We start from the raw sequence: 23,289 nt of genomic DNA on the forward strand, positions 1-23,289 counted from the left end.
TAAAATACAACTCAGAGAAAAGATATTTTTTGTAGAGTCTTAACTTAGAATCCTGTGCTGTTATTTTATCTTGTATTTAGATTTTTGGTGTAACAGCAGATTATGTATTAAGTTGGTGCATTTAATCAATAGCCTGTGAATGGATTGCAGTGAGTGAGTATTTTTGCATAATGGGCCCAGAAATTACCTAGTGCTTTTTATTTAAAAAATCCCTTAATGAGACTTTTTTTTTTAATTCATTAACAGCACTATTCCAGGCATACAGAAAATTTGGATACGGACTTGGGGTTGTTCTCATAATAATTCAGATGGAGAATATATGGCTGGACAACTAGCTGCTTATGGATATAAAATTACAGGTAATGAGATCTGTAATGTATTTTATTGATTAAATTTTTCAGAGATAAGTTTTTTAGAGGTATCTTTTCTAACTTCAGCAACTAAAGGACATTTTAGCATAATTTGATGATTTTAAGGGAAAACAAAATGATACCTAATATATGTTGTCTAGTTGACCCTTGAACAACACAGCTTTGAGCTGTGTGGGTCCACTTATCCGGGGACCTTTTTCAATACATACACTGTTATGTTTACAGTCCATGGTTGGTTGAATCCTAGGATGTGGAACCCTCAGATATGGAGGGCTGGCTATGGCACTTGAGGATATGTGGATTTTGGTCTCTGCCGCAGGTCCTGGAACCAATCCCCTGAACATACTTGGGGATGACTCTGTGTGTGTGTGTGTATAATATTAAAAAAAAAATTTTATTTTGAAATAAGTTTGGACTTATAGGAAAGTAGTAAAATTGAGAGTTTGTATATGTCCTTTATCCAGGTTCCCCTAATCTTAATATCTAACATAATTGTAGAATAATTAATAAATTGGGAAATTAGTGTTAGCAAAATACTATTATCTAAACTACAAATCTTGTTTGAATTTTGTCAGGTTTCCTATTTACATCCTTTTTATGTTCCAGGATCCAATCTAGGATCTCACCTTACGTTTATTTGTAATGTCTCCTTAGTCTCCTCCAATCTGTGACATTGCTCAGTTTTTTTCTCATCTTTTATGACTTTGACACTTCTGAAAGAAAATCGATTATTTTGTAGAATGTCCCTCACCTTGGGTTTGTCTGATAGAGTAAGGTAATTATGATTACCTTAGCTTAGAGTAAGGGAATTATGCATTTTTGGCAAGACGAGCACAGAAGTGATATTCTATCCTTCTCAGTGCATCACATCGGGCAGGGGGCTTCATGATGTTAGTACACTACCCCTTGTCTGTCAGATTTCTCCACAGTAAAGTTACTGTTTTTCTCATTGTAGCTGATGAACATCCTGTGTTTCCTCAGCCTCTTGCCTGGTAATTTTAGTATCTGTTGGTGGATCTTCTCTGCAAGTTATTACTGTGATATTTGCCTAGTGATGATTTTCTGTTTTCTTCTTTTCTTCCACATTTATTAATCAGAGTCTTCTGTAAGGAAGGGCTGTCCTTTCCTCCCCATTTTATTTGTTGATATCAGTATGAACTCATGGACACTTATTTTATTCTATAGGTTATAGTTCAGAGCTATCATTATTTATTTATTTATTTTTATTTTATTATTATTTATTTATTTTTTGCGGTACGCGGGCCTCTCACCGTTGTGGCCTCTCCCGTTGCGGAGCACAGGCTCCGGACGCGCAGGCTCAGCAGCCATGGCTCACGGGCCCAGCTGCTCCGCGGCACGTGGGATCTTCCCGGACCGGGGCATGAACCCGTGTCCCCTGCATCGGCAGGCGGACTCTCACCCACTACGCCAGTAGGGAAGCCCTATTTATTTTGTTTCTTGTATTGTTCCAACTTTGTCCATAGGACCTTGTTTAGACTGGCTCCTGTGTCCTTCAAACATGCCCCTATTCCTTTTTGAGCACTTCCTTATTTTCTGGCACCACAAGATATTCTAGTGTTGTATTTTCCCTTCCCCAGCCTTGGAAGCAACCACTTTTCCAAGGAATCCTGACCCCTTTCATTAGGAGAATAGTGTTTAGAACCAGACCAGAGATCTGGGCACTAGTTGTGCTTATTGCTACTGTGAAGTATCAGTGCTTCGAGGTTCTCTCAGTGGACAGAGTTAGGAAATATATATGTATATGAACTGGCACATACATCTGTATCTGTTTCTGTTGTATGTACATTAAATGGGAACATAATTTGAATGCTTTGTGAGAGGCAGTGAATGGCCCAGTGCTTTATATGTGTTATCATGCTTAGTCCTTGTGATAAAAGGACATATTAGCATCCATTCACGTAGGTGAGAATGGAGAGGTTGTTTCTTACTTAAAATCACATGGGCGATAAAGTCTGTTGCTCCAAAACATTGCTCTTGACCACTAGTCTATATCACATAGCACATTGCCTTTGCATGTGTGGTTGGCCCGTCCTAGCTTCAAGATGGATGTGAGGAGAAGGGCAGATTGGAAAGTTATTCCTTTCATAGCATTGTTTCCTTCAATAAGTAAATAATTGTATGTCATTAACTCTGTTTTTGATAACTCATTCTTTTTTTAAAAAATTTATTTTTATTTATTTATTTATTTTGGGTTGCGTTGGGGTGTCGTTGCTGCGCTCGGGCTTTCTCTAGTTGAGGTGAGCGGGGGCTGCTCTTCCTTGCGGTGCGCAGGCTTCTTATTTCGGTGGCTTCTTTTGTTGTGGAGCATGGGCTCTAGGCGCGCGGGCTTCAGTAGTTGTGGCACGCGGGCTCAGTAGTTGTGGTTCGTGGGCTCTAGAGCACCGGCTCAGTAGTTGTGGTGCACGGGCTTAGTTGCTCCATGGCATGTGGGATCTTCCTGGACCAGGGCTCAAACCCGTGTCCCATGCATTGGCAGGCAGATTCTTAACCACTGCGCCACCAGGGAAGTCCTGATACCTCATTCTTTAGACAGCAAAATCAGTCTTAAAACAGGTAAAAACACTCAATCTGCTTTTAGAATTACTTCTCTGTGTTCATTAGTAATTTTTGTATAATTTAGCCTGTACTTACCTTAATACATTCTGATGGTACAGTTTGAAAATTAAGAAAATAGCCTTTAAGATAACTTCCTAAATATTAAAAAAATTCAGAGCTTGACTTATCCTAGGTGATATTTAATATCTAACACATGTTAATTCATTTCAGCCTATTAGCAGGTTTTTAGTATTATAACAGTACCCTTCCATGTAAAATAAGTCTTGATGTGTTTATACAAGAATATTAAACTTTGTTATGCAGACCTAATTTTCATTTCTTATTTGGGAATAGTAAAAAGGGAAATTGGTTCCTTAATCACTTGAATGTGAAATTTATTTTTCTTGTTAATGTAGTTTATTTCTTTTATATGCCTGTATTACTTATATGTATTTGTATTAATTTTACATACTGTGATTTTACCCACTTCAGAAATTTAGCAGTTTTAATTCTAGTCTGGCTTGCATGCAGTAGACTATAGGACCACTTTCTTACTTGTCTAGATGCCATAGGCCCAGAAAATATAAACATTAGCTTCCTTAAAATATTTAATAAGGAAGTCTCTACAGGTCTTTCATTTAGGTTAGATACATGAATGATTTCTGGATACCTATGCCAGTGGTCTCTTTCGTTATTGTGGAATAATGGGAATTTATAAAAATTATTATTGCTTAATAGTTTATAATATTTCATTAATCACATGTCAACCAAAAATATTTTCGTTTAACTCTGTAATTGATAAGAATGAGATATATAATAGATTATGTATAATGTACACAGAGGTTACTGAAAACAGTATACAGAGAAATTCAGAAATCTCAGTTACCAATGGTAGATATTTTTACTATTTGGGGAAGAAAGAGAGATTAGATATATACTTGAAATTGCTATTTTTCCAACTGTGTGAATCTAGGAATATAATTACTCCATAGTAAGACCTCACAGAGACTTAGAGAAGTAAATGCTTGTTCGTTGCCTCTTTCAAATCCTTTTTATTTTGAGGAAAAGGGCGGTTTATAACTTATAAGATAATGCCTGCTTGCTTCTCATTTCAAAGAATGAAACCTGCTGAGAAAAAATGATGTCATTCTCTAAAACTCAGATACCTGTTTGCATGAGAAAATTAAATTAGTATTATGGAAAGCAGTTAAACTGTCCTGGTAGGTACAGTGGCTTTTTACAGAAGTATGATTTGAACACAAACATTTCATGTGTGTGTTCTTCAAGTGAGCAATTTTTATAGACTAACCCCCTCCCCCACAAATAATGCTGCCTTGGTTATTGTTTTTGGATTATTTCTTTTTGAATGTTGGTCAATTATTTTCATTGTCCTCATTGGTGGCAGATCTTTATATCTTGAGAATATATTTAGTGTTTGAATGGTCACAGGTCGTTTGAGGCCAAATCTGATGAACAAGTATTGTGGTATGATACTCATATGTTAGGACTCTTCGTTACTGTGACATAAAATAGGATACATGCTGATTTTTCTGATCTCTACATTCTAGTTTTCTTTTTCTTCTTTAAATAGAGCATGGAAGCATTTAGTTGTTTTTTTTTTTTTTTATCTCGTCTTTTCATCTCAACAGGAATCTCCTCTTGTGATAGGAAGCATAAAACTGTGTTTCAACCATCTGCCTACTAAGTGGCACTAGTTTTGATCCTGTACTAAATTGTGTGTCATCCATACAAATTAAGTAGTGTTAATTTTGTTCTTGTTTAAATCCTGAGCAATGTTTTCCTTATGTTTGAGAGTGAACTTGCATGGTTCATTAGATTCTTCACCTTTTACAGAGATAAAGAGAAAATCTAGTTCACTCTTGTGAATTCGAAAATACTTTGGCTCCAGGTCCTGACTTTTTTAACTTGGTATTATGTCAAAGTGAATGCCGAGTCATAGTTAATAACTTGCATGATAATCACATTATTTTGATAAAAGTTTTAAGCTCAATTTTCTCACTGGTAGATGCGGGAAAACTTCATCTTTTTTAATCGTTTTTCTCTGGGAACTTTCGATCATTTTTCATCCTGTTCCACTTTTGGCCTGACCTTTTCAGGTCACTTAAACTTCTTGTTTGCATTTCTTGTAGCATGTAAGTGGTAGTACTTCAGCTCACATTCGTTGCAGTAATTTTTGTGAATAAATGCTCTGGAGTGCTCAGTTGTATTAAGATGACCAGTCTTTTCAAAATTGCTGGCATTCCGATACTGAACAACTTACAGATAGTTTTTAGTTTTAATATTTTAGAATTTTTTTTCTAGGACTTACTAATATTTTATACGGTCAGTGTTTAATTCAACACATCCACATATTTGTCCCTGTCTTTACTCTTCATTCCATCTTGCACCTCAGACCTTTATCTGGAATCTTTCTGCCTAAAGTACCCCCTTCAAAATATTTTAGAATTTTTATGAGTGACAAATTTACAGAGACTAACGGATTTTCATAAACTTCACTTTTGCTTAATTGCTTAATGATTCATATTGCCCTTTGAGATTTTGTAAAAGTTATTTTTGATAATTCATTTAGAAATAGCCTGTGTTTAAACTTTATTTTATTTTTTAAGAAAATGGGCAGATGAGTAATTACCACGAAAGCTTCACTTAAAAATCTGTTTTTTTGCATTGTTGTCCCTGATTTTGAGGAAAAAACCTTTTTTTCAGATGTTGACACTGGAACATGTAAAATAATGTTGGCTCTTTTTTTTGGCTGTTAAAATTCTAGTTGGTTTGGATTAAAGACATGATGTATTTTTAGCTCTTGGACAGTAGATGGCAGTATTACATTACATGATAACTGCAGCTGTGCCATTAATATGAAAAGTGAATTTTGTGTTACAAATAGTCTTCTAATAAAATTATTAGAAGTCATTAAATTAGTTAACACTTTATTTTATTCTGATTCATTGCTCTTTAAACTTTTTAGTAGTACTTATACAAGAGTCAGACAAATTGACCTTTTCAGAGGCAGCATGACCCGGCTCAGATACCCGCCCACCACACGTATGCTGGAGACCGTGTGTGAAATGATTCGCTCATTGCTTGCTGCTTGACATCGTCGTTGCTCTGTTGCCCTGACTCTGCTTGTTGCAGAATGCGGTCATTGTCCTTTGGCCCAGAAGAGCATATGCTAAAGTGGGAGCTTTTGAATCTGAGGACAAACATTTGATACCTTTACCATTACATGGCTTTCACACTTAACTAAAAACTAACCTTCACATAAGGTGCATCTTGAGTAATCCCCAAATCTAGGAACATATATTAAGGTTAAAGAGGTTTCATATTAAAGGAGAATGGAGTAAATTACAGCACTTTAAAATTTCCCACTCATTCCCACTTTACCAGCATCAAACACATGTTTGATGGTTAATTCAGGATGATTTGAATGTCCAGGCATCTGCAGAGACTTTCCTTTTGGTTATTCCTTCATTGTAGCTTGGTGCTTCTCAAATTTAACAGTTTCTAAGAATTCTTGTACTGTGTTATATACACAAATTCGTGTATGTCATATATATGGGTGATTTAAGGGCTTTTTGCGTATGCGTGTGTGTTGTGACTATACCTCTGATCACCTAATCTGATCATTAGCTGTAACTGCTTGTACAGCTGTATCTCCACTTGCACTGCCGCCATTCAGCTTACTTCCTCTGCTTAGAGACGGAGAGGGTGGTACCTCAGCTACTTCCTGTCTTAGGGTAATTTATCTTCTTTTTACATGTTCTCTCCCATGGTGTGTGAGTTCCTTCTGTCTTAATCATCTTTACCTTTGGCATCTCAGAGACACTGTTGCTTAGTGATTAAGAGCAGACTGTAGCCAGCTGTTAATATTGAGCCAGACTGTAAAGCCAGCTACTGCCGTGTATTAGCTTTATGACTTTGGGCAAATGACAGTACTTCTGTGCTTCAGTATCCTTATTTATTTAATGAAGATGACTACAGCAGTCCTTTCTAAAGATTAAATATTACTATGTACAAACGTGTTCCATGTGTGTCTGGTATTACCATCTTCATCATCAAACTCAGTACCTGTCGCACGATAGGAATTCAGGTGTTTTTTGCATGTGCCTTAGTGAACCAGTAAAAACAATATTTTGACTATAATGGATTGAAGTAGTTTTATTCTTTCTTTATAGAAGAATACAAGTTAAAGTATACTCTAAAGTTTAAATAAATGTGGTATGTGTGTGAGTCCCTTGAGTTTTTCAGTAGAATCCTATTTAGTGGCTGTCAAGTCCAGTCTTCATGGTCTTGACATGTCTCAGATAAGATCCTCGTACTATCACTTTACCTGACATGGACACTACAAATTATATTGAATCAGGAATCTAATTTAATCCATTCTTATTAAATTGGAAGCAGTAATTGCTTTCAATTTAATGGGATTGAATTCAGTATTAGAAATTTTGATGTTCCTTCAAACATGCCTGTGCATTTGCAGAGAGAGAAGTGATCTTGGAGCATTGCTTGTATTCAGATGAGTTACTTGCAGTGATTGGTAAGGGGGCATAGTACAGGGTGGCAACGAGAGTGGCACTTCCTCCTTCTTTTTTCCCTTTCTGCCCAGGGAGAAAAGCAGAGAGAATTAAAACTAAGGGCTTTCAAAGTGGGATTTTCATCCATTTGGAAATAGGGGAGGGAAATCAAGAGTCTCTAGAGAAGATCCAGAATGTCGTTTACTCTTGAGGGGGGTGCATCCAGCGCTCCCAGTGATGAAAAAAGAGCTGTGGGGTGAAAGGGAATCCTTTAAAAATGTATGCTTAGCATGTTTATATTCAGTCTTTCCCACTGAATCATTTTTAGAAATGGCTAGGTTTACCAATTTTATGTCTTATACTGTGCTTTTTTCTTGACTATGTTATGAACAAGAGGTGAGGCTAATTAGTGAACATTTCTGAGTTAATGTCTGATTATTGCGTTTGATCGTGGAGTTCTGTTTCACAGAAGATGTAATACTTCTGGCCCATCCCTCTGGCTTGCTCTTTGCTTTTACTCTTTCAGTGTTTTCAGTAACCATTTTAGCTACCATCTTATCAGCTGTTGTCTTCTTTCTTTCTTTTTAATTGAGTGGCAGTGTGCAGTAATTTAGGATGGGTTCATTACATACTAACTGATTTTGAAGTCTGCTCCATGAAAAACTACTTGATGACTGCACTTTGAGTAAAATCCATAGTAACAAATAAATCAAAGATCATTGAGAATATTTTCTTTTTTCCATGTGAGAGCTGAGTTATTAGCTAGCTTACAAAAATAAGGGAGCTGTGAGGGTGTTCTAGAATAACTATGTTATGGTCTCATAAAAACTATTCAGGAAATCAGTGAAAGAGGTAAAAGTAGAAGACATTGAAAATGCTATACAGACACCTAAATAGGAGATCAAATTAAGGCAAAGAAGCTTTAGGGAGAATATTTGAAGCTTATCATTTCCATCTCATTTGTAGCAGCTTTTTATCTGTGTCTTAGGTAAGTTGCAAATTGCGTGCAAGCCATAAACAAGGGCTGTTTTTTTCGTGAGGAAAAAAATGAGAGAAGGCTTTGCAGTTTTCAGTGAAGGCTTTTTCTTTTAGCATAGAGGTAGGAAGAATACTGTATTAGATGAAGAGTTTTTGTGTTCGTGAAATGTAAACAACTGTGAGAGTGTAGTCAGTGTTTGTATGTTCTTCATGTAGTAATTTAAACATAAATATCTTTTCCTTGCAAGTATATACAAAAAACATTATACAAATAAAATTTTGTAAAATCTTATTGAAGAATTAATGTTGAAATTTAAAAACTAACAATTTCAAGATACTGATGATTCAACCATTCTTAACTGAGGGATATTTGAGTCAGGCATTAACATTTTCTGAGCCTCAGTTTTCTTTGAAATGAAATGGTGCTCTGCCAACCTCATGAAAGTGAAATGAAAACATATAAACATGAGGTAACGTTTTAGTTTTTGAAAATATTTATGTTTTAAAACGAGTAACTCATTTATTACACCTTAATGTTATTAAATTGTAAACTGATGTTTTTTTAATTTCTTGCTTTGCTCTCTCATCACGTTTAAAGATATTTTTGTACAATTTAGAAGCTCATTTCCTAAATGTACCAAAAGGTGGCACTGTTTACGTATATATAATATTTTGCTTTTTGATGAAAAATGTGTTGCATGTTTTATCTGCAAATGTATTATTAAATTGAGGTTATATTTTTTAATGTTTAATTTTCTGTTTTGTAAATGGATTTTTAATTCATGTAAGGTTTACTAGGACCAGGTTACATTTTTTTTGGAAATGGTTTGGAAATTCAGATATTTAACAATCATCGTGTAGACATAGACTCCTGTATAATCCAATATAATTAATGGTAAAACCTTGTATTAATGTGACAGCTAATGTTTCATGGAAAACATAGTTGCTTTTGTATAGCAAAACCCATTAATTTTTTTAAGCCTCTAAAAACTATCCAGTGATTAAAACATAACAGCCATAAATAAATGATTTGTGTGGCTTTTAGGTCATACCACATAGGTTTATCCATTCTGGAATGTTACTTTATGGTAAAAGTACCTTTGAAAATTTAGAAAAATCTTTCATTGCTTGAATTTCCTACCGGCAGTAGTGAGATGAAAGGAGAATCTAGGTTCTATGAATAGCTTCTCTAGGTGAAGAATGCAAAAATTAGATAATACGAATTTGACTTGAAGTGAGGATTATTTATATAAAGGATGTGGTGCATACATTTCCCATACAGTTAGGTGAAAACCTCCCTGATGGTTTATTCATGGAGCATATTACATCCAACGTAGTTTATGACCCCAGAAGATAATACAATTAGTATATTTTTATGTCCAATAAAAGCTATCTGTAGTTGTTTTTTAATATAAACAGAATTTGTCAGTGATTTTTACTGGATGTAGAACAGCACAAAATGCTTCTGTTACTAATATAAAATGCTTGACTCTTGTTTTGGGTGTAAGATTAAAAAAATCTGAGATAATTTCAGGTGTGCTTCCACTGTTTCCTTTATTTAAAAGCAGAAAATGTTTGAAGTCAACATAACTTGTACATTTCAGTTTTTGTTATTTTTTTCTGCAGTATCTCTTTTTAAGGTACTAATCCTTAGAAATAAAGAGTTAACGTCTTCCTCCATTAAAAACTCATCCTTATAACTCTGAAGTGACTGTCTCAGTTACTAAATGTATGTAGTTTGGGGGAAGTGAAGACACAGTTGGCAGTTAGAGGGGTTCTTTTATGTTCATGAGAGTGTATGTGCTTATATTTAAATGTTCACTCTTACTGCTGCTTTTGTTGATGCTAGTAATAATAATACATATGTGGTTTGTCTGAATTGTTTAAAAATGCATAATTAAAGGAGGATTTGATTATTCAGCACCTGTTTCAGTAGCTAAAGACTATCACTTAGACATTTTCTTCCAATATTTGACAATTGTTCTGTGAGCTATGAATAGTATGAAAAATTGAAGCAAAGCATTGTGACACTACAGTACTTCAGAGCCCATACTCTTAGGATATTCTTATTGTAGAGATTAATGGAGTGTTTTAATTATTTAGCAAGAAACAGATCTGTTTTTTAACCTAGGCTTTTTCTAGATCTAAAATTCTAGGGATTTGGTAAATAACAAAGATTATTTTCCTAAATGACTTTGTGTTTAGGGATTTTTGTAAGGAAATTAGAAAGTGCAAAAATGCACTCAGAATAACTTTTTTAAAAAGCATGAAACTGAGAAAGACAGCTAAGTGCCCCCAAAATGCTTTCAACAGGTCCCCACCCCCTGCTCCTCCCCAGGCTCCCCATAATGGCAAATGTGCTTCTCAGGGTAGGACCTGAAGTAGTAAAATGTGATATTATACAAGCAATATTATTTTCCTAAAATACTTAGGATTAAAAAAAATCCAATCAATCAGCGTTATATATTCGTATAAAAGAAGATCTATCATGCAGATTTTGTCTGGCTCCTTTAGACGCCTTATAATAATGTGCTAACTTATGCTGGTGATCTTACCTTATGACCCTTCTTTGTGGCCTAGATATGTTAATATGTTATAGCTTTTAAATTTTAGTCATCTGTGTTGGTTGAATATGCTTGTTAGTCCACAGTACCACCCACCAGTCTATGTCAAGGACTGGAAAAGAACAAGAAAAATTTATCTCAGAATCAGTTTCTTTAAGCATGCATTAGTAATGGAGGAAATTACAAAATAGACATAATTTATTTTTATTCTTTCTATAAAACGTATACTTGGAGGGATTTTTTTTCCTTCTGATATTTAGCCCTTTATCTGAAAGTGTAATGTCCCTTTAGCTTTGCCTTGAAATTGTTGTCCCCCATTTTTGGTTCTCATCTTGATCTAAAAGACACTGATCAACTCAAATGCTTGAAAAACGTGGGGTCATTTTTAAAGTAGCATACTTGGCATAACTGAGTAAGTATTTCTCAAACCTCTCTGAGCCTGTGATTCCTTGTCTGTAAAATGGGTTACAGGGTTGTTGTGAAAATTAATAAATGGTTGATAAATGTTAGCTATTATTATATTAAGTATTAATAAAGAAAAGTCACCATTATGTATGTTTTAAATTTGAGTCTCTGAAATGAACGGTAACTTAATGAAATTAAATTTAAATATGTGTTTTATTTATTTTAATCTATTTAAATGTCTTTTAGTTTTATGTATTTCTCTCTTGCACATCTTTTTCTTGATGGTGACTGTTAATTAGGAAATGAGAATGGGTTATTGAAGTAATGTATAATAGATGGCTTCCGGTGGGGGGAACCAGTGAGGCAGAATGGAGTGATTTCATAGAAGGAATAAGGGATTAGAAGTTGGAAGATTGGAGGTCTTGCTTTAAAGGTGACATGGATTGTTAGTGAACTTACTTATCTCTTTTTTGGCTTCTTTTCTCCTTTTTTAAAAAAATGTATTTTATATTGGACTAGAGTTGATTTACAATATTGTGTTAGTTTCAGATGTACAGCAAAGTGATTCCGTTATACTTATACATAAATCTTTTTTTGACTTTTTAATTCTTGCCTGTGAAATAACCCATTTGACTGTTGCAGAAATATGAGGGTTGGGTGGGCAGGTCATGTTTTTTCACCTTTCTCTCACTCTGAAAGAGGTACAGCATTAGGTTAAGAAATATCAGGTGTGAAATCCTTCTCCAACATTTCTCATTCCGTTCCTCCTTATCCCATCTCCCCCAGCACACCTCCAAAGCAGGCTTTTCCTTAACATACTATTACGACCAAGATTATCTTTATCTCTGCTTGTAGCACTCATTAGACTCTACTGGAATTACTTGTTTACATAACTTTCTCTCCTGTAAGACTGAACTTGAGTCAGAGAGAGCCCTTTTTTCTTGTATTCTTAGTACCTATTACCATATTTGGCCTGTAATAAGCACTTCGTTCGTGTTCATTGAATGAATTTATATCAATGTTCATGTCATTCATGAGAAACAGGTAAAATTTACTGAGTGATTCCATGGAGTACAGGGGCGGTTTCTCATTTGTGTTGCCTTTACTATTAGGTGTAAACCACCGATGATTTCTTACCACCTGGAAGAATTAAATTTAGCATTTTTCTAGGTCAAGTAGTCTTTTATAAGTTTTTGAGACCCTTTTATGAGCCTGACCATAGTAAGTGGCCTTGTCGGTGCTTTACAAATGTTGTGATTGGTGGGCACCTTAAGTATAGATTTCCTGCTTAAAGTGACTGAACAGAATAGGCACATTGTTCTTTGTTAGTTTCCTCAATTGGTTCTTGTAATTTTCCTGTTTCTACTGGTGATACCTTAAGGCATCTGGCCTGTGTTGAGTATTTCTTCCTGACTCATCATTCCTTCTGCCACCTGCCAAAGAAATGCTTTTACTTTGGTCAAGAACGTTTGGAGTGAGTTAGATTTCATTATGGGGTAGGTCATGGACCACCTGATAAGTCTAAGCGTGTCATGCTAATTAGCATTGACTGGCTGCCACTAGAATGCTTAATTCTGGTGTTCTGCCTTTTAAACCTACAGGTGTTATGGAGGATGGAAAAATCCTTTATCTGAATATGAAACTAGGCACCAAATTTGAAGTGCCTAGTATGATTTTATTTTGTGTGAATTTCCAGTAGACTGTATTATATTTACTTTTACATAATCTTTCAGGATTGTTAGAATTTTTTCCTTAGGTATATTTAAGTCGCCGCTTTTTAAGATAATTTAGAAAAGACAAATTGAGGGTTGGCAATTAAAAAGGAAGAAAAATGGCTCATAGATCGTAAGTAGAGGTTTTAACCTTTCATCCTGGAAGAGAGGGATACTTTGGGGCACTAGTGCTTATCATCTTGTATCTGAGAGCTGGGAGGCAGCTGAGATCTGTGCTGGAAGGCCCCTGGGACCCCCCAAAATAGGAATTCTTTGCAGTAAGAAAGGAATCTATTGGACTTACAAATGTTTGGACACATTCTTAGAATGCATTTTATCTGCTGCAAGCCAAAAGAAGTTTACTCACATTTGAATGAAGCTGTAGAAGGTGCAATGTCTTTATTAGACTGTAGTAAATTTTACAGATATTGATAGGGGCTTCCATGGGTTCTTTTTCTACCTTTGGTCTCCCTGTTCTATCTTCCAATTAGATCTTAGATTCCCTCAAATATATTCTCCTGTTATGGAAATCTTTAGAACTATTAGCCCCTTGATTGGGGAGGCACTACTTTCCACCTACATTTCTCGAAAGGGAAACGTAATAAATGTCTAGAAAGAGTTGTGTTGAGCTTAAAGAATAAGTACTAAAGGTGTGAGAAAGAACGAGAAAACGCAACGTTAAAGTAGACTCTGTGCAAAGCTGACCAACTTACCGTGTGATCTTAGCCAAGCCATTTAATCCTTCAGTTTACTTATATCTCAAATGAGTGAGGTGAACTCCAGTGCTCTCTGGTTCTTTATAAATTCATTCATTCATTAGAAAATCATCGTGTGCCTGTGGTGCTGTGTATTCATCAGTGAACAAGGCAGATACGGGCTCATCCTTGTAAGAAGACTTCTGTTTCCCCTGTCTTTTCCCCGTTCTTCCCTTATCTAGTAATTGGGTGGATAATGAGTAAATGAAGCAGTTTGAAATGATTAATTACAAATTTGGGGACCCTGTCTGCTTACTTATGTACAAAATGGATCAGTATTTTTTTGGGAAAAAAGAACAACTTGTAAAGACGATAGTTTATATACGTTAAAAAGGTTATTAAAATGAAGAAGTGAGTTATCTGTTAGTGGAAATAATTGGGTGACTTAGGAGTGAGAGAAATGAAAGAGAATGATCTTGTTTAAGTTTAGGTGTGCCAGGTATAAATGGAAAAGATTTATCCCTGACGTTGGAAAGTAATTTAAAAAAACGTATTTGAGCTTTTAGGGTGTAGTTACACTGTTGTATATGTTGAAGGTCAGATGTAATTTTTTTGGGCGGCGGGGGTGGGGGGAATCTCTTTGGTTTGAGTCAGCTCTAGTGTCTTGAGCTTTATGCCTTTAGTCTGGAGAACTGAAATTTATTATCTCACAGAAGGGGAAAATAATTTGAATAGAGTTAATTGAAATGAAAGGAGTAAATTTTTTTTAAGATTTAATCTTATTTATTTCTGGCTGCATTGGGTCTTCGTTGCTGCACATGGGCTTTCTCTAGTTGTGGCGAGCAGGGGCTACTCTTCATAGTGGTGCGTGGGCTTCTTATTGCAGTGGCTTCTCTTGTTGCGGAGCACGGGCTCCAGGCGCGCGGGCTTCAGTAGTTGTGGCACGTGGGCTCAGTAGTTGTGGCACGTGGGCTCAGTAGTTGTGGCTCGCGGGGTCTAGAGTGCAGGCTCAGTAGTTTAGTTGCTCCATGTCATATGGGATCTTCCGGGACCAGGGCTCGAACCCATGTCCCTTGCATTGGCAGGCGGATTCTTAACCACTGTGCCACCAGGGACGTCTCGAAAGGAGTGAATTTCTACTTAATTAAGAAATACACTGAGACATCCAAAATGAAGAAAACTCCCATATTTGGCTTCTGGATCTAAAATGATACTCTAGTCTGTATAGGTTGGTTCAAGAGCATTTAACTCTGTTGGATGCAGCCAGGTTAGCTTTGTGGAATTTTAAACTCTGACTTTTCCCTAGATACTGACGAAAGCAACTAAATTTATTGGTTATTAGGGAGCTAGGGTAAGTTCAATTTTCTCCAGACTTACGACAATTAGAGGTTGGTTCTAGCATATCTAATGCTTCAGTTTCAAGGCTACCTCTATTTGAGAGCTGTTTTGTGGAGATAACCTCGTAACACATACATTTTAATGAGTACATTACTTTTACCACCTGCTGAAGTCGACTTGGAGTGACTACTGACCTGAAGTGAATGCCTGTGTTCAATATTAATACGCCATGTCTGGATCCAGACAGCAATCTTTCATTTTGACATGCACATAGTCAAAGTAAATTAATGTTTAAAACCCGAGCACTTTAAGTTCAGTCAGTGTGTGCATTCCATAATAATCCTTCAGAAGCAGTTTACATAGAAATGCTGCGTGCTTTCTTATACTTCATGTATCATACATACAGGTCCACATTATAGTATTCGTAACAAGATTTATCCATTGCTATTTTTGTGACTCACTTGTCTTGCGGTGGCTAAAGAAATTAATTATTTTAGGATTTAGTCTTTGCATGTTTTAAATAAAATTACACTGTTTTATATATTCATGCCTGGCAAGACAGTAGCCTAATTTCAGTTATCTTATTTTTAGATTTTGTTTTTATTAACGTAGTTCCTCCCTTTATTTCTGCTCAAATCACACATTTTTGAAAGTATAGTAATTTTTAATAAACTAGGCCTGGAAATAATGCATATTTATGACTTTATGTATCAAGGATATTGCTGGAGGATTTTTCTTTTCTTCCTTACGCGCCGTTTTCTGACCTTTTATTGGTTAAAAAAACATTCATGGCCGATGTAGTAATGGGAAAATTATATTAACATTTAAGTATTAAATTAGCCTGTAGCCAGAGTTTCCTACTAATATGATGACATTTAGTGAGTTCAGGATTTTAAGGACCACACTGCACAACTCACTGTTGCACATTTCCTGTTTGCATTTTTTGAAAAGTATGTTAGACCTGCCTTTTCAGATGGAAAATTTCCATTGTGGAATCCAATGTTGTTATGATTTTACCTTGCTTGTCAGTGTTTGTTATTTATATATTAAGAATATGTGTATAGTGACCATAATGAGAATAGTATGTGATTGGCGCCGTCTGCAAACAAGACAGTTTTCATAACACTTTTACAGCTTAATTTCAAAGGAAAATCTCAAGTTATATTTATTAGCAAACATATTTCAGCTAGGGAGTTTTTCATCCTCCAAAAAGATGGCAGATGGAAGTGAACCTAATATGTGTTAAAAGAAAATACGCTGCATTTATTTAAAATTTTATCTCTTACATCAGCATGATGCTTTTTATTTAGTCTTAGAGTTATAATAAATGCCATACTTTGGCTGTAAAAGTCAAAATTAGATTTCTTCTGTGTCCGACAGAATTAATTTTCTGTTCAGAAATAAATAAAATATTTGGTTTAGGGCACAGACCATCAAATAACAACTGTTAGATTACACTTCGTACAGTTTTAGTGTCCTGGATCTTGGATATTCCTACATCAGAAAACTGTGCTTTACCCCTGGTACAGTGGGTTTAGATTGGATTTGGAAGCATTGTACAGAGAACACCTATTGTTTCCCTTGAATGATGTATGCCCTACAGACGTGACCTTTGTGACCCGCCGCTCTTGCAGTGGTCGTGGATTTGCACCGATTTGAGCACAGTCTTTCACTGGGTCCTGTTTTCCGTTCTCACGTGTGATGGCTGCTGGCAGAAGTAAACATCTGCCTTGTGGCTGCAGAAGGCAGTGTGACTGGCTGGTTCAGATTTACAGCACTGGCTCGTTGAGTATTATGCTGTCACTACCTGAATTAACTAGCTGTGGATAAAGTGTCTGTACCATGTGAACATGCTCATTTTTTGTTCTGCTGCGTGGGGAATTTTTGTCCTGTAAGTTTTCGTAAGAGGTTATATGAGTTTGGATTAACTGGAAAGTCAGCATTTTAGCACCACCTCTCTCCCAGAGACTTTGTTAGTGATTTCTACAAAAAGAGATGGTGTAAGAGATTATATGATCAGGCCTATTATTCCTGATCTGATTTTAATTTGCTTACTTTTATAATTTTTCTACAAAAAAACAGACATATTCTGCCTCTAGAAGGTTAAGGAGTTTAGCTAGAACGTATGCATGTGTAGGTTTTTATGGAGTCTTAGACATCTGTACACACACACTATAGAGTAAGTGCATTTTGTTGAAGCAATAAGATCTCTCAGAAAGTAAGATGTTTGGAGGCCCCAGAGGTCTTGGACTATTTTGTTTGAAGCTACCCCTATACCTCCATAGATAGATGACAAGACAGACATTTTCTTTGGTGAAAAATAGTGCCCAGCCAACTCTGATATCCACTTCTTGCAGCTTTATGGACTTACTTCAGAGGGCTGGTTACTGAGAGCAAAATATGTGCATGATTACATATAATCAAGGTTAATTTTTATCAAGGGTCACCATGTTTTTGCTATGGTCTGACAGTCATGACCTACATTACAAGAGCCCTGTGGGTCTGTCTGGTGTATTTTTGCTTGATGTCTGGGTAGTTTATTTCAGATGCTTGTCAGTTTCATTATATATTATCATTTGGGGCTTTTGCTGGATTTTCAGGTATACCGTAAAAACAGTGCTCTTTGCAATTAGATTGTCATGAGGGAGCTTCTGTTTTATGGTGTGTAAACACTCTTTAATCTTGAAGGATGAGTAATTTGGGGGACACTTTCCATTTGGTTTTGTGTTATATTCACTTGGTACATTATTTTGAAATAGAATAGACTTTAGTTCTACAGCCAAGATTCCAGATTTGGTTCAGTTAATTCATTCTTTAGCTCTTCTTGGGGAAAATATTCTGGAGTTTTCAATTCAAATGCATTTTCTTTGCTTATGAAAAATCCAGATGAGTAGTTTATTTCATAGCCAGCAACTAAGTGAGATTTATAAGTCAGAAATTTATAAATTTCTTCCCCTTTTGCCAGTACAAAGGGAATGATAGACATTGTTTTTAAAAAATGTGATTTAGGACATTTTGGTAACTCAAAGACAAAACTTAATGGCAGTTAAAGCTGGGTATTTGGTTTTGTAGTTTGAAATCATATTTAATTTTGGCCATATCTATCTTAGTAGTTTAAAGGATAAACAGTTCAAACAGTAAGAAAAAAGCAGTTTGTGTTTTGTCAGTTTTCAACTTTAGATATCAGTAAATCATTGCTGTAGCCTTCTTTATCTTTTGTTTGCACAAAAAACCTGTTAGAATTATGTCTGGGGGGACCATCTGGTGTGGTTCCCAGTCTTGTCAGTGTGATAAGGGATAAGCTGTATAAACAGGGGCACCAAAAAAAAAAAAAAAAAAGGAAAAAAAGAAATGAAAAAGAAAAAGCAGGCTGTTTCTAGGAAGGGAAAAGTATGGCGTGGGTTTAATTTTATAATGTACCCACAGAAAGTCATAGGATTTTGCTCAAAGTCTATCAAGATTGAGGGTGTAATGTATTTATTTAGAAACCACTGGTCCATGTTATTTGAATGGTTTATCTTCACATTAATATTATATCTTCCTTTTTGATTACAGGGTTCCTGTTTTGGAGGTCAGGCTTTTATAAGTTCTTTGAAAATATTTCAGTATAACTCTTGACATTGCAATGTTTTCCAGACTGTCTCTTCAGTTTTTGGTTTTTTTTTTTCCTAGCTATTAATTTTTCTCTGAGTTGAATCCTCAGAAATCATCCTATTCCTTTTTCATTTGCAATGAGGTCATGGTGCTTCATAAGGAACAAGCCAGTCATTTCCATGGCAACACATTATATCAAAACATTGCAAACCTGTCTTGCCCCTTACCTTTAAACTCTCAAGTGTAGGAAGAAGGAGGTGTATAAGCAGTGGCATTATTCTTATAGCATATTGGATTACAGGAGGGTTGGCAGAAGGAGAGGAAAGTCAGTTAAAAAAAATTAATCTCAAAAGTACCTTAAATTCACTTAGTTATACATATGTGAGGTGTGTGTGTGTGTGTGTGTGTGTGTGTGTGTTATGATTGACTTTATTTTGAATTAAACAGTTTTTTTAGGATGGAAAAATGAAGATTCCAAATAACTGTTTTGAAGACTGATCAAATTTAGTGTTTATGAGAACAGTAAAAGAAGAAAAAGTAACTGAGTTATATTATCCATGTAAACATATTACACAGTCACTCCAGTCAAGAAAAGTCTGCCTTTGCTTAAAGGCTCTAGCACATTCCCATCAGTCATTTTGGCTTAAGGCAGTATTATTTCAGCATGAGAGTGGTACCTTGAACTTCACAGTGAGTTCTAGAACTTTGTCAGTTTTTCCTGTGGGGAGGAGCTAGTGAGATGATGTCATTACCGCTCGTTTATGGAGCGGGAGGACAATGAGTGTTGTTGCATCATTACTGAACATTTCATACCCTTTAATATCAGGTATTCTGGAGCACAGGAACACTAATTTTTAATAATTAAAAGAATTAAAAATAGTTTTTATTTCCTTGTCGTATGTTTTTGCAAGATTCCCAGGGTTAGTTGGTGTGGCCTGTGAAGACGGTCAGTATAGTAAGGCTTAGTGCCTGCTGTTTGCCCCTGTCCCCTGTCTCAGGCCTACGCTGTATCTTCGCCAGTCCTTACTGTAGAGTCTACCTGTTGTACTCCTGGAGCTTGCACACCTGACTCACCCCTGCTGTTGGATGGCAGGTGCTTGGGAGGCAGGAGCTTGCTTTCGGATGGATGGATGTCGCTTGGAGCAAGTGTGCAGTAAACGTTTGCTGAGAGAAGAGAGATCAGAATGAATAGAGTTAGTTGTTTGTGATGAACCATTTTTTTTCTATGGCAAAGGTATATACTCCCATTTTTTTCCTGTGGCTATATAAAGTGAAATTGGAATATGTCCTACACACCCCTTGTGCCTTTCCAGGCCTGACACACAGCTATCACTAGAGAACTCCTCAGCCTGTCTCTTTTCCCCATTTACTTCCACTTCAGAGTAGTTAACCCTGGCAACTGTAAGCGGTCTCTTGTGGAAGAAGGAGCTGCTGGTGGGGAAGGTTTTCGAAGTCTACAGGCACTACTTGGTGGATTACACTAAATTTTTTCATTACAAAATAGTCGACAGAGAAAAAAACTAAAAGAATAAGATACAGAACAGCCATGTACTTCCAGCCCAGATTTAGAAAGAAAACATTATGGGTACAGCTAAAGCTCCCTATGTATGGAGTGGGGTTAGGTGGGAGTTTATTTTTCATTCTCTCTGCCTGTTTACTCCAGAAAAGCTCCAGCCTTTAAAGGAAGTCTTCCCCTCCTCTGTGCTCTCAGAGTGCTACCCCAGGCCTATGAGCCCGCCAGTGTATTATGACCATCTGTTCAGATGTCTGTCACCTCTGCCAGGCTGGGCTTCACCTTTGTGTTCCCAGCACCACACACAATGATGGGGATGGAATAGGTGCTCAGTAAGTGCTTGTTGCATGAATGAGTGAATGAATGAATAGGTGCAGTTCTTTTCTAACAAATGCCATTTTCATGTAGGATTCTGTTTTTGCAAAACTATTTCCTTGTCTAGCCCATAGTTATAGTGCCTTGCTGCTCTGATTTGAACAAATTGAATTAAACATAAAATCCTGTAGAACAGATGCATTTACAAGTCTCTGCTCACACAGCTGCTGGTCTATTTAATAAAAACATAGCTATTTTGATTGAGTATTCATAGTCTTTCTTTTTGTTAACTCTGTTAGTATCGTAGTATAGGCAGAGACTGCAAACTTTCTGAGATGAGTGGAAGAATGAGCCAGCGCTCAGAGCTGGGAGAGACAATAGGAGATGGCTGAGGTGCGTGTAAATGGGAGGTGCGCTCTCAACGCGAAGAATAAATAAATACATGTATTTGTCCTCCCTGGGCCGTAACTCGTAAGTTTTTGACTGCAAATTTCTCAATTATTCTAATCTTTCCTCCTCGAAATCACCTATGTTTATAACATCCCTACTCTCAATTACAAGGAGGTATTTGCTTTTTAAATTAAAAATTCAGGTATAGTTTATATCCAATAAAATGTACAGGTCTTAAGCGTTCAGTTTAAAAAATGTTTCCCATTTTGTACATCCATGTTCCACCACCCAAAGAAGATGGAGAACATTTCCATCACCCCAGGAGCTTTTGCTGTGCCTCTTTCCAATCGGTCCTCCCTTTTTCTTCCCCTCTGTAGCAGGCAGTTTCTGATACTATCTGCTTGTTCTTGGGAGACATACAAACAAAATCATATGGTATGTACCCTTTTGTGTCTGGCTTCTTTTACTCAAAATAATGTTTCTGAAATTCATATTGTTGCATATATAAATTCCATTTGCTTCTGACAACAAAATGTGTACACTAAAAACCAAATAAAAATTTATTTTTACCTTAAAGCTGAGAGATTGAGTAATGCTTTTTAACGAGTATTGTTAATAGAATTAATGACAGCTCACATCTATGGAGTGCCAGCCCTTATGCTAAGTGCTTTGCATGCGTTATCTTATTCAGTTGCATTCTGTGGTTATGTGTTTGTTTAGTTCTCTGTGGCAGACCTATTTGGTGAAGGACTGTCTTGTGTTGTAAAATTCTAATTGTTTTCCACAGGACCAGGACCTGTTAATGGCAGGTATTGATGAGCTAAAATATGAACCAAGAGGAAAAGCATAAAAGGGAGATGGAAAAGTGGCATGAGGTAGGAAAGAAAGCAGTGCAGTAGCGCAGCTTAGATTCCCCTTTCATGACTGCAACGAAATAGCCTTTGTATATATGAAAAGTGGTCATGTTAAGACTTTTCAAAGATGCTCATAATAATATGATGCCGTTCTTTCTGTTCAGAGTTTTATCAGGTCCAGCTTTGAGTTCTCATGTGTAGGTTTTGTTTTGCTCGCACTTACATAATACCTGCTATGTGCCAGACACTGTCCTAACTGCTTTACATGTATTCTCACAAATGGGCAAAGTGTGAATTTTTTCTTTTTAATTCCTGTTTTGCACATGAGGCCGCTGAGGCACTGAGAGGTTAAAAGACTGGACCAAAGTCACATAAGTCCTAAGGGTGGAGCCAGGATTCTTACCCTGGGTTAGAGTGTTTGTAAAAATTTGAAGAAAAATTCTATACACGATATTAAATTCTTAGTTTATCACAAGTTTCATTAATCCTCATTTTTAATGCTGTTCCTCACAAAATGTGGGTATTAAAGTGACCCATGTAGTGTGACAGTCAGTAATGGCAGCTGCTGTAGCACCTTCAGATTTGAGCAGATTTACAGCCAGTACGAAGTGCCTGCAGCAGTCATTGAAGTACAATCTCCAGTTTGGGTTTTATTTTACTTACGAATGATTTATACTGAATATCATGAAATTGCAGGTTTTGCCTTTTGCAGTAAAGTACAAGTCAGTAAACAGCCTTTAACACCCCAGTTTTGGTTTAGCAATTCATGGTAATATCTAAAATGTACTTAGCTTTTACTGTGTGCTAGGAATTATTCTGAACGCTTTACATATATATTAACTTCATGTTAATCATGGTTTTCAAAAAAGTAATACTAAATCTTCTTGGGAAAATACAACAGAGCTGTCTTGCAGACCCTGGGTTTGGAAAGCCCAGCACCACATCCCCAGTCCTTTTTAAAAAACATGTGCATACAGATGTATAAATGTATTTTCAAAAATAGACATACTGCAAATTTATAATTATTTTGGGGGAAGGAAGTACTTCATGTAATCTAACTGATAAAATACTCCGATTGTTTCTTTCACAAGGCATTTTATATAGACCTTTTCATATATGTGAAGTAAATTTTAACATGTTACTTAACTGTTCAACATATCTATGAGATACAGTGCTATGTGCTGAGGGAAATGATTTTAAAAATGAAAAGATTTGGTCCTTGTCTTTATTTTTTCAGTTATCGCAGGTGGCAAATACGTATGATTCCAATATAAGGCGATGCCCCAGTTTTCCCAGTGACTAGATTAAATAAAGTGTTTTGACTAACTGGAATATATAAACTGTAGGAATGAAGATGAAATTGTCATCCTTATATTAAGTTATACGTACATATTTAAAATTGCATTATATGAAGTAGTTTTTAAATGTTGCTTTTCTCCCCTGGCTTTTCATGAAGCAATTGTATTTAAACA

General features: G+C 36.1%; 1 protein-coding gene across 1 annotated transcript in view; it reads left to right on the forward strand.

Moving 5' to 3' along the window:
* CDKAL1 (CDKAL1 threonylcarbamoyladenosine tRNA methylthiotransferase) overlaps nt 1-23,289 on the forward strand; it is a 624,055-nt gene that overhangs the window by 14,168 nt on the left and 586,598 nt on the right. The window contains exon 4 of the mRNA XM_024740415.1: nt 247-359. Coding sequence (XP_024596183.1) covers nt 247-359 — 113 coding nt within the window. The remainder of the gene's footprint in view (nt 1-246; nt 360-23,289) is intronic.

Source organism: Neophocaena asiaeorientalis, unplaced genomic scaffold (genome assembly GCF_003031525.2).
Source record: "Neophocaena asiaeorientalis asiaeorientalis breed wild unplaced genomic scaffold, Neophocaena_asiaeorientalis_V1.1 scaffold273, whole genome shotgun sequence".
NCBI classification, from domain to species: domain Eukaryota; kingdom Metazoa; phylum Chordata; class Mammalia; order Artiodactyla; family Phocoenidae; genus Neophocaena; species Neophocaena asiaeorientalis.